The sequence below is a fragment of the Acanthopagrus latus genome, chromosome 23 (assembly GCF_904848185.1).
Source record: "Acanthopagrus latus isolate v.2019 chromosome 23, fAcaLat1.1, whole genome shotgun sequence".
NCBI classification, from domain to species: Eukaryota; Metazoa; Chordata; class Actinopteri; order Spariformes; family Sparidae; genus Acanthopagrus; species Acanthopagrus latus.
The window spans coordinates 14,892,668-14,905,437 of NC_051061.1; the positions used below are offsets into that span (position 1 = coordinate 14,892,668).

At 42.3% G+C, this 12,770-nt stretch overlaps 1 protein-coding gene across 1 annotated transcript in view; it reads left to right on the plus strand.

The window, feature by feature from the left end:
• Positions 1 to 12,770, plus strand: part of LOC119013455 (ras-related protein Rab-26-like) — a 60,076-nt gene that overhangs the window by 43,723 nt on the left and 3,583 nt on the right. The window contains exons 6-7 of the mRNA XM_037087999.1: positions 11,404 to 11,469; positions 12,155 to 12,211. Of these exons, the coding sequence (XP_036943894.1) occupies positions 11,404 to 11,469; positions 12,155 to 12,211 (123 nt within the window). The remainder of the gene's footprint in view (positions 1 to 11,403; positions 11,470 to 12,154; positions 12,212 to 12,770) is intronic.

A 12,770-nucleotide genomic window follows, 5' to 3' on the forward strand; every position in this document is an offset into this window, starting at 1 on the left:
ATTTATTGGGCATTCCCCCCTAGATATTCATGTTTTTGTTATCAATATATTTACACATATATTGTCATGTAGGTGCGGTTGGGCTGTGAGCATCTTACTGCCAGTACTGCCACAACATATTCAAAACTGATCCACCTTCAAAAAATGCACAAGATGAATGTTGTTTTGCTACAGTCAACCTAACACAGTGTATTTCATGTGTCGAGCCTATTCAAAGGAAAAGTAAAAGAAAACAGTGCTCTAGATAGCGAGTGTCTTTTCTTGTAGAAAGCCAGTGCAGTGGGTATGACCCGTGTTTTCACAAGCTCATTAGTTGGTGATGAAATAATTGACACTGCGGCAACCCTGACGAAGAGTCTGTGGAATGGACCTCCATCTCTTCATCATCTTGCTGATCTTTGTTAGATAACCCCTCTTTTCCTCCTGCTGACCCCAAAAAACACTGCCTTTTTATGTTCTGAATTTGTTTTGTTGCAATTCTGCAGACGGCAGCTCTTTACCTGTGGGGGGGCCAGACAAATGTCAAGCCATTCAGACACTCTCAGAGTGATAATGTGATTTGCCGAATGTTGCTTTCAGAAAAGCGCCATGAACTATTTAGAAAAATCAGAGACAAATTTGTCATAAACTGAAGAGCTCAAACGCCCCCTTTCAAGCCTTTTCTTGCTCAAAGTGTACGTCTTCTTTATGTCAGAGTCTCTGAGAAAGGACAGGCACGTATTAACTGTTTTGTTTGCACTTCCATTACCCATTAACCTCAGACATTGTAATGAACTGACGGTGTTAGCGGTGTATGAAAAGAAGAAATATTCAAGGCGAGACACCTGAAATCCATTTGAGAGGCCAGATTCAAATGTTCTTTTCGGGATAGCCTTGGGTTCAGAGTTTTGGATAATCCATTAAAAAGAAAGTTCTTTTGAGACTAACAAAACAACAACAACAAAAAAATGTTTTTCTGGGGCGTCTGTTTCACGAACAAGAAAACAGAAGAGAGAAAGAGTCTCTACTGCTTCAGGAAGAAAAACAGTTGCAATCTTAAACGCAGGAGTGCTAGTTTTTTTTTAAAGTTTCCTATAACCTTAGGGGGTTTCATCTTTACTTATACATGAAGTCACTGGCACATTCTCCCAAAAAAACTTCCTAATAAGATACAGTTTTATCAAATCTGGGATTCAGGAGTCTTGCACTGTGTTTGCTCAGAATGAGTCATCCAGTCATTATCTACAGTGTCTGTTTGTGTTTCTGTTTCCTTTCTCCCCTCAGAAACTCTTGACACTACAGTTTTGAAAATACACGATCTCTCTAAAACCAAACTCTGTGAACTTAACAGATATTACTGCACCTTCTCTCCTCATCGTTTGTGCACTGAGGTGTGTTTTCGCTCTTTGTCCTAAGTTAAGCAATCGGCCAAAGACAAATACTGTTAATCCGCTACAGAAACACTGACACGGAATCCAGCAGAGCATGTCCAAAACCCCTCTCACTCTGTCTGTATTGTCCTTTTCAGAGTGTTATATCTCTAACTGGCACTGACAAATGCAAGGCCATCATTATTTTTTTGTTGTGGTTACTCTGACTTTTTTTTTTTTTTTTTCCACAGTCCTGTTACCCTTTTATCATGCAGACAGCAGGACCTTATGGCTTTTAGTTCGGAATAGAAAGACTGTGAAATGGGCTTTAATAATACATATGAGCAGAAGGGTGAGCGGACCCCGGTGTAGTGTAGGTGGCTTCTACATGAAGGGAAAATTTGAACACTAATTATACTCATTTTGTCTAATGACACAAACAGATTGGATTTTAGCAAATTGCACACAACTATTAACACAGCAAGGTCTTTCTGTAATCCAGAGTAATGTTATAGCAGTGTTCGCAGAGCAGGAACTTGCTCTTGTGTTTTTGTTTTGTTTTTTAAATGTCATTTTGTCAAGCAATCAGAAGATATACATGATGCTCACTGGGATGGTGCAGAAGTCCTGGAAAGTGGCAAAACAATGGGCGAAATCACTGTTTTTTTTTTACTGTAGCAGCAGAGGCCATCATGAATTAACTCTTGCCTCAAATATAGTGATGACGATGTTAGCGGTTATCTCAGCTTGGGCCAGACGAACATTAAAACTGTAAGCGTGTTCTGGGATAAAGCCTGAAGACAGGGTCAGGATCTGTTCTGTAAAATTTTAAATTCTCTCCAAACACTTCAACCACCCTCATGACAGGCATTTCAACCAGCAAAGACACTAAACAAAGATGGTGAAAATGGAGAACATACTCTCTTAGGATAAACATGTTACCGTTGTCGTGTCGGCATGTTATGATTCTGATGTTGCATGCGCCACAGCCTTGCTGAGCAGCTAGTATGGATGTAGACTCACTGCCAGTTTCAACTGAACACATCTGTATACTGTCAGACATAGGAACGGCACAGAGCATTCAGTCTTTTTTTCAAAATAAAACACCCTGTGCAGACTTGGGATCCAGGGCACAACACAGTTAGAAATAACAATGAAAACAACTAAAAACAACCACAAAAGAAACCATTTCTCTTCGTAGGCAACTCATCCACCTGAGAGGTACAAAAAAAAAATCCAAATAATCACAAAGAATGAGCAAGTCAACAAATCTGACAGGCACAACACTCAGCTTTAAAATGCTCCAGCTGGGAAATTAAGCCACCAGCAGAACGGAACAAAACCATGTCGCGCACAAGCAGCTATAATCAATATTTAGGACCATACCTCCCCACCACCGAACGGCAGTCAGGCACAGTTGGTGACTAGCAGTCGAGCCAAATACTTCCCTCAAACAGAGTCTGGTGGATTTACATTCACCAGGACAATGTGGTTCTGTGATGTGGCACTGAAAACAGACGTACGATATTGAGGTACTGTAGTTCTTAGCTTTATTGTAACATACACTAAAGACAAATTGAGATGGAGATTTTCAGTCCGTAATGTAAAAACAGCCAGAGAATGTGCAGTACAGTGAAATTAATTGCTTCACATCTATGTGAGTGGGTACCTGCTGATGGTTTCAGCAGAGCCAGAACAATTAAGCACATCACCGCGAGGGTGCCATGAACATTCGGTGCCCACTGCCTACAGTATGTGTTCGCACAGCTTGTTGTCTGCCGTGTTAGTAAGCCCGCAGCATGTCGAGGCATTAGCACTGGATCTGAGATGTTTTTTGGGGGGGATTTTCGTGGCAGTCGAAGAAGAAACAGCGCATCAAAGTTGAGGTAGCTCAGCAGAGGTCAGCCTCGTCCCACACAGAGCGACCGCATCATAGTCAGCAGACTCTACACATGGCTTCAGGTGTTTTCTGAACTTTTCCGCACTTGTTGTTTTTTTTCTCCTTCTGTGTTTTATCTGGGCCTCTCAGCTTAGATTTAAAACGTGGAATATCTGACTTCTGTGACAGTGAACGCACTTGATATGAACAGAGATTCATATCAAGCACTGTTTCTTCCAAGAATAGAGGCTCTTTGAGATCAAAAAAGGCAGATTTTAAAGACGGCATGTGTGTGTTGACAAGGACTGACATGAGGGCTGACAAGAAATCATTTTGACTGACAGGATGGCACCGAGCCCCACGTCCCCCCCCTCTGACACACAGCACACGTCGATGGAAACAGTTGGCACCGGTGTCACAGAGGATATCATAATAATGAGGACGGTGCGTGTGCACACAATCTCAAAAATACTGGCATGCCACTAACAAGGAGGACTTCTGCATCTGCCTTCCTGCTGCGAGGTTAGACGAGACAGTGTGCGGATCAGTTTATTATAATGAAAATGTAGCAGAGAGGCACATTAGCAGGTTAACGACTCCTGTTCTCCGTCCCCTCAGCTGTGAGACATTTCGGCCTCCGCACACTTAATCTCATCTTTGCCGGCACTTGACATTCTGCCCACTCCACTCAGTTCCTTCGCAGCTTATTGAAAAACTTAAATTATTGATTTCATCTTTTATATTCATGATTCTAAGAGGTAGAAACCATTTGCAAGGCTGGCGACCCGGCATGGGCTGGCAGGGTGTGTGAAGTGACTGCACTCTTGACCACTTGCCACTCATGAACTCTCTCACCGTCATGCATGTTGTTTGGACACGTGGTCTGAAGATGTGAAGTTAAAAAGTTGCTGAATCAAAAACATCACACACTCAATCTACTTAATATTAATCTACTTGTCAGGTATGAACCAAGACATGGTCCTATAACTGATAAATTATCTAGAAACATTAGATTTTGACAGTGTTTCTGTTTCAACCAGCGCAGCTTTTCAAGTCTTTACGCTGCTGGCAGCCCCGGAAACTCAGACAGATTGCATGCGCTGTAACTGTGATGCTACTGAACTTGGACAGAGACACACACACACAAACACACAGACAACAGTAGGACTAGATGCAACTTTTAATCAAGAATGGTTATTCTTCCCACAGGCAGTTCAACATCAGTATGATTCATATCTGACACCTTGGCGATTATTAGAAGTGGCAACATGATGCTCCACTGCTAGACAGCACATGTTTATTTTGAGTAAACATGGCTGACCCGCTCAGTTTCCTTCTCTGAATCCTGCCATTCTGTCAGATTTTGTCTTGGAACTTTGATATTCTCCGGAACCACATTCAGAAAAAAATGGGTGTAATTTATTATCATTAATTTCCCAGTGAAGTTTTACTATTTGTATTTATACAGTTTTTGTATAAGTGTGTTAAATCTTAAATATCCTGCCTTCATTGGGCGGTTTATGCATCAATGCAAGACCAGCTGTTAACATTTTCTAAAGTGTACTCTTACAAACTACATAAGAACAAATGTATTTCTAAAGTGTTTAAAGCAACATTATGTAGAAACTGTGCAATTTGGTATTTTGAAGCTGTTGTTTTTAAGGTAAGAAAGTTGCATAATGTTGCTTTAAAGACGCCAACATCAGTGTATGACTAAGCAACACTAGAAATGACAGACTGTAGAGAAACAAAACATCTTCTTCTATAGTACTGTATAGAGACTACAAGTAAAAAAATGAGTCTGTGTCCTTTTTACAGCAACATCACTGAAGAAGAAACAAAACGATTTAATATGTTGTAGTGTGGAGGATAAAATGAGGAGATATCTCACATTTACTGTTTAATGTAAGGCTGGTAAAGCTTTCAGCTTTAGCGGCTTTACTAAAGCCTGAACTGGAGGAAGGACAAATGCTTACCTGTTTCGAAGCAACTTAGAAACCCAGGCACAGTTTCAGTATATTCTTTTGGTTTTGGTTTGTCCTCCAAAGATGAGACAAATGCCTCAAATTTTTTCTCCCTTCGCCAACATGCTCTTGTGTTCCTTTCTCTCTCTTTGTGCCGTTTGCTCAGAGGGCCGAGCTGAGTCACTTTTCAAATCTGTAAAGGACGGGCTCAGACAGTCGAGGAGCAGCTCTCCTCCGAGCAGAGCAATCATTTTATTCACTTGACGTCTCTTTCACAGTGTTGCTTTGGTGATATTAAATAGTCTGTCCAGCCACGGGGGTTGGTTTAATGTGGGGAGACACTTTCGGTCAAACGCGTTGCTTTCCATATGTACGCCTTTTATCTGGTTTATTTAACGCCGTGCAAAAGAGGTGTAAACTCGCCGCTGGTTGAAAGCGATGTACAGGTTTAGGGGTCAGCGCTTCTGTTTAGCTCGCGCGGCAGAGTCATTAATTGGCGGCGGGCCGTCGACAGAAGTGAGGATCGTCCGTCTGTGAGCGTCAACCTCAAACTTGTGCTCGCTCTACAGCTCTCTACTGCAACTTTTCAAAGCACATCAGTCATGCAGATGTGCTTCACAGCCGCGTTCGCTGGCAGATCGACGCATCAGCTGCTCTTTTATGAACACAGAAGCCTTTCTCTTCCCCTGTCAGGCCACAGAAATCAGCTTACAAGGCTGTTGTTGTCAGCGTTCTTCTTCTTTTCTTTTTTTTTTTTTATAACGCTGAATTGAATACTGAAAAAAGTCAACAAGCAGATTTTCAAATTCTTATGCATGATTGTAATCCCTGGTTCTTCTAAATTAAATATAGGTTAGAGATTTTTTTTTTTTTTTTTCCGTATGAAACCACTCCGGGTTGTGACAGGCTTTCTGAGTTTCAAACAGTGACACAGTGTCACTCCGTTTAGCTCAGCTGCCTCGTGGAGCTTAAACCTCCTCTCAGGGGAGAAGGCCTACTTTCTCCCCGCGCTCCTCCGGTACGCGAGTCTGACTCCCGTTGTTGGGAGCAGACTTCTCCACTCTGTCTGATGGTGTAATGCTCCTGATCAAAGCTCGGCAAGAATAGCATTGTCACCCACAGCAAATCTGCTTAGACACAAGTGCAACAGACGGAAAAGCCGGGTCACATGGAAGAGACACTCAGGGGCTCCTTGAGGACTTAAAGTCACGTTCATTATTGTACTCAGCAGAGTCTGAGCTGAGCTCTAATAGGATGCAAAGAAACTCCTGTGCGTCACTTTTCAGAACATGTGGGAAGTCAGTGAAATTTTCTGGTCACATTGGAGATATTTTTTGTTTGGACGGAAATATTAACATGACCCGACCTGAACGACATGGGTGAGGGCAGGATAGGCCTCGCTAGAAACCCTTTTGAAAAGGACAGGCATTCTCTTCTTTGCGGGTGGTCGGACGGACTTCTGTCTATCACATCTTCCAGATCAGCAGTAGGCAAACACTCTTAATTTCACCACAAAGCATTTTTATCAGTTTTCCTTTTTTCTTCATTTAAAAAAAAAAAATTGTGTGTAACTTGGTTCAAAAGCTTTTGTAAGAAAGACACATACTGTCAACATGCTTGTGTTAAAATAATTAATGGACAATGATTTGGACCAAAAACACAGGAGATCCAATATCTCAAACATGTTTGTTTTTATCACGTCGTCCCACTTAACTTGCATTCTTCTTCTGTAGACCCAAGTAATGTTAGCTAGCTAGTACTAATAGTACATGTCGACAGGTGGCTTGCCAGTAGTATTGGACATACTTGCTCTTTATCACTGGTAATGATTGACAAGGTAACATTTTCTAATTTGTAACAACTGGAAAACTGGAAAAAAAAAAAAAAAAAAAAAAATCAGGAGCTGTCAGATTTTACAGGGGAAAAAAAGTTCATGTTTTTATTTTGTTTCTTCCAACCACTTTTAAACATCACTGTCATTTTAAAAAAAAACAGAATAAAGAAATGCATTCCTACATCACAGGCTGACCTGGTTCGCCTCGCACCCTCGAGTAGGAGACCGCTGTGCTTTCTCATGTCGGTGCCAACAAAGGGAGAACAGATACAACATCAGAAGTACCCTCACATACCTCTGCCAGTGACAACTCGTCTCGCCAATGTCACGACGCAGCTGCCAGCAGCTGTCTGCCTGGCTTTTATCTTTCTTCCTCTCTGATACAGATCCTTTGGTCTTTGTCTTGTCTTTCACCGTCACCGTCTGTCTCACCATTTTTTGTCTTTTTGGCACCGTCTCTGTGTTACCTTCCCGTGTCCCTTCCATTGTTATCTTCTCTTGCAGTCGAGCAGACAGCAGTAAGTTTGGCATTCTGGTTTCATGGAATGTAATATATCGGAGCAAATGGCAGCTAATAACTTTTGATGTTGTTGATATTGACTGGATGGTATACTTGGAAATTTTGTAGAAACTTTGGAGACTGACATTTTAATTCATCCCAGCACTGCTGGCAAAAGTTATATCAGGCCGTGCACAAAAAGTAGCAATCGAGCAGCTGAATTCGATCGGGTTTGTTAAAGGTTTTTTTGTCACTTGCGAGCACAACAAACCTCCAGCTGCATTCGATTTGCGATACTACTTGGGGACTCGCCATCGCCAGGGCAAGGCACACAGAAATGTATTACCGCCCCTGCCGCGGTGCACATTGTCATTGACATTTTGCTCTCTGAGCATTTGGCTGGAGGTATTAGTCTTGAATAAAAGATGAACCCAGCCCAGTCCTTTCAGCCGCAGCCACTGAGGACATTAGACTTATTTGGGGCTTGGTTTATAGGAGCTCAAAGCCCTGTTCTAAATAAAAAGATGAATAAACCGAATTATATTTTTATTGTATTTTCTCACAGCATGAAGCTGTTGTTATTAGTAATACTAATCTAAAGATAAGAGTTATGCAGTAAAATAGACCAGACCATTGTTATATGTTTTGTTAAGTTGTATACTTGCATTATCTTAAATATTTCAAACAATGTTCAAAGACAAAGAAGTATACTCAAGGCAACAGTGATTTTAATTTGGTAGCCTGTTGCTGGGTCCCCTGGAAATAAGATTTAGTGCAACATGAGCAAAACTCAAAAACAATGTCTGTTTGCCCCCAAAACCAGATAACGTTACTTTACAGTATTTAAGCTGTAAACTAGCAAGGTTGTGTGTATCTGTGTGTTGCATTGGGGTCAATAACTTCACTCAGCACTCACCAGAGACTCCAGCTCTCGCTCCCATTTATTCTCTCTCTCTACTCTTTGAAGTATAGCACATTTACCCTTCCACTTCCAGTCAGCATCAAAATTACAGCTTACAGTGGAGGTCACCTGCTGCAGTTGGGCTGATAAATGGGAGTGAGGATAACTCCACTTTTTAATCCTAAAATCAGAGTGGAGTCCAAGTGATTCTGAGTGTTTCCTCTGGCTTCAGCAGTCTTTCATAAAAGTAAACTTTGAAAAAATATCTGTCACCAAGAATGCGCCAACTCTTTAGTCTAGAAGTATAAATGCACACATGTATCTTCTCTCAAGTGATAATGCAAGTATCCCATTCACTGCGCCAATCCGGGTTGAGTGGTTGCTCATGTCATTCTGCTCCTGTAATGAAAAAGATAATAGGAGGCTTTGGTCAAAAGTGACAAGTGGCATCATCTGGAATCATTGATTGTATCTGTGACAAACATCTGAATGATCTAATTACAAGCTACGGTTCATTAACGATAATACATGCAGAATCACCTCAGAGGAAAGCTGTCAGATTTTATCCGGCAGAGGTTTTGCTCAGACTTGTTGGAGGATGAAAGTTTGCAAAGTTGAACTGACGATCCGTCTGTTACAAAGAAAACATGTTAGTAGTATGACGGAGCCCACCTCATGCAAACACGGACTATTTTTACAGCAGAATTTATAGATGACGAGCGGTGGACTTCAGCAAGGCGACATGTGAATGATGGGAAATCCTTGAGAGCTGAATTATGCGTGAAGCAGGTAATTATCCACATACAAAACGTTCCTCTGTAGCATTTAGCCCCCTTCAGCAATATGTTGAAGAGCACCGGTGATGCAAATTCTACTTAACCCGACTCAGTCTTCCTCCACTTATCTCAGAATAGCAGAGGGCTCAGCTGGACCTTTCTCTAAACGTATTTAATATGTTCCTGTCAATCGGCACTCCACTTCCCCGCAGGTGGAGCTCGCTGCCTTATTAAAGAGCCTCTGAGCCACCGTCGGGGGTTTTTCCAAATCACTGAACCTCTCTGACCTCATTAAATCCGAAGCGCATGAAATCGCAAATGTAATTCAGCTTTTATTTTTGAGCTAAAACAATAAAGAGAATATCTTAAAATACACAAGTGGTGAACCGTATGGGCCAAAAGGTGAAATGCTCACACAGGAAGACATAATAGATCTAAATATGCTACAAAATCTGATGCATATACTGTTGTACACATCAGAATCAAACCCTGAGTAAGTCCAGCTTATTTCACCCCAGTTTGAGGCCAGAATGAATGAGTTCCAGATCGAAACCGTCAAATTCCCTTCTTCCATCTGCAGATTTGTTGTGTTTCTTTATCTCCTGATAACGGAACGCATATTTTATTGAGATGGTAACCGACGATGGTGGAGATATGTTTGGCCGTAACTCCAGAAAATGAATCCAAATAGAAAAGCCGGGATATAATAAAATCGAGTGCAATGAACCTTGGTGAGAGTGAGTGACTTATTGCATGAGCTGGCAGTATGATGGTGTGGTAGCTGAGCAAAAAAGGCAGATGTTTTATTTATAAGAACCTGCGTGTTTGAGAATGGTCATGCAATGCTAATCACGTCAGCCTGCAGAGGGCCATGCATCATTCCGTGGAACTGACTGGAGACGACCGGCTCAAGGCTCCAGAGTGGAAATGTGGGAAGACCATCGCTGCAGACTGACAGGGACGGGTTTTTAAAGATGGTGTGGAATTAGTTGTAGATCGCTTCATGCTGTGGACAGCAAAAGGCACAACAGGAGAAAATACACAGGGTGGCAACTAACAATTATTGTCATTATCAGTACATCTGCTTATTTTATGCATGAATTTATTTCTTTTCTATTTTTTTTTGGATGACTCATTAGGTCTGTAAGTTGGCCTTTACTTGATTCTCAAAATTCATTCTCGGAGACCATGAGTATCGGTGCAAAGTCTCATGGAAATCCATCAAACAGTGGCTGAGATAGTTTGTCTTGGTCCTCTTAAAATGTCCATTTGGAGTAGTACATTTGTATCATTTGGATCATTTTGACCCATGCTACACACAGGAGTTTTCATAACAACACATACCTCCATACACTGTCTATGAGAAGAACTGACACATAGACTTCATTATCCATACACACAGACTCTGAAATTCACAGGCAGCGGCATCAACACATCGTCCGTCTCGCCTCCTGTTATTTAATGCAACCTCTGGCTGGAGATGACCCTGCTGAAACCCCTACACAAACACAGAGTCATCACCAGAATTAATTACAGGGTTAGAAGGAGGAGAACCGGCTGCGTAGAAGGAATACTAAAGAAAAAAAGGCGCATTGATCACCGGCCAGTCAGAAATCCAATGTGGAGTAATTCACTGTGGGTACAATTAAGCTTTGTGCTGAGATGAGGGACATTATTTCAGCAGCAGGGGGTTCGCAGGTGTCCGAGCTGATTAAAAGCTCATTGACAGTGAGTGGATGGATGGCTCAGGTGGTGTCAGAGTCCCTAACAGTCAGAGGTGCAGCAGGTGAAGCTTCATCTTCCCCCTGTGTACAGCACTGTGAGCAGACGGTGGTGATTAAACAGACGATGAATGTTTTTTACATCTATTTCTTGCTTTTCATCCTTTTGTCTCTTTGTCCTTGCATCAGTTTTTTTTTAACCCATATTCATCTTCCAGTCGCTCTCACACTCTGCCTCCTCTTTATTCATGTTGTTAGATTTAATGCTCAGGTCTGTCCTTGTCAAGTCCCCAAACAAGGTTTTCTTTTCTCCTGAAGCACTTTCTATGCATGCTACATATTTCCTCTTCCTCCTCATCTCTCTTTCTCAGGATGTTTTTTTGTTTTTTTTGTTTTTTTTTACACTCATGATGTCTTATTCCTCGTCTGATGGTTACTCTGCGTCCTCTCTCTTGTCTCCCTGCCCTGTACTGTTACCAGGCATGGCTGACGGAGATCCACGAGTACGCCCAACAGGATGTGGTGCTGATGCTGCTCGGAAACAAGGCAAGGCATTGTGGGAAATCTTTTATCTAGCCTTTTGCGATGATCCGAGTGGGAGCAGTAAGTCTCCGGAGTCTCCTGTTGGCCTAGACCAAAGTGGACCAAAGTGGACCAATTTGAACCGTTGGCACAGGCAGACAGTACGGAGGCTATAGAACCAGGATCTTAATGTTGCGTGCAGCCACTGGTCTAACAGAACAAATCAACGTGGCGTTTTTCAAGCAACCCAATCAGTCAGTCATCTGTGACTGTTAGCCTGATGATAATACCGAAAGCACAATTAGTCCTGTTTATTTTAAGCACACATCTGACAATATCTCAAGCTGCTAATCGACAGATATCAGTGTTACTCATTTTCCGTCTCTGTCATTCACATCGCTCCCTCTGAACACAGAACAGATGTCTCCGCCTCGGAGCTCTGTCCCCCACGCTCCATATATCAGCCCTTAATTAGCACCCTGAGAGCCAATCTTGACTCATTAGCTGCCATCAGACCTGAACACCAGGAAAGGCTTGTGTGTAAACTGTGGACAAACAGCAAGCAGATCTTCGCTGGCTGGCTGGCTGGCTGGCTGGCTGGGTAGGCGGGTGGTTGTTGTGGTTTTTAGCGCTGCTGCTGCTGCTGCTGCTGCTGCTGCTGCTGCTGCTGCTGCTGCATGATGTGTGACCTTGTTTTTTGTCTTGCCAGGCTGATGCCACTCATGAGAGGGTGGTGAAGAGAGAAGATGGCGAGAGGCTGGCAAAGGTAAACAACAAGGATGTGGACACAGTTTCAGTGTCACCGCAAGCAGCATCTCACGTAACCGGAACGTTTACAACTTATTGTTTGACTCTTGTGAAGTCGAGGCCTGGTGACCAGTGAAGGCAGCCACATCTCTTTTAATGAAATTCTCCACATGTATTTGTATAGCTGATTGAATTTCAATGACAGATCAGAAGATTATGAATATTACAGAGAAGGGGGATTACATACGGATCGGTTCTCATTTTCACTTTTTGCTCATTATCTCAGAGTACTTTTCTGCTCTGTAAGGGAAAAAGATAAGACACAGAAAATGCCAGACACCTCAGATGTATCGGTCTCCTGTAGATAATAAACATTTAATAATGAGTTTTTATTCCATAGATTCCTGCCACAGCCATAAATTCAACCACTAAGCACTGAAACCAGGAGCAAACATTTCTTTTTATCAGTCTCCCCGAGTGTCGCCTCACAGCGTGACACACAAAACAAAAAGCAAACAACCCAACAGCCAAGTGATTCTCCCCAGAAGTGGGAGCAATAAAGTGCCACTAAGTAACTT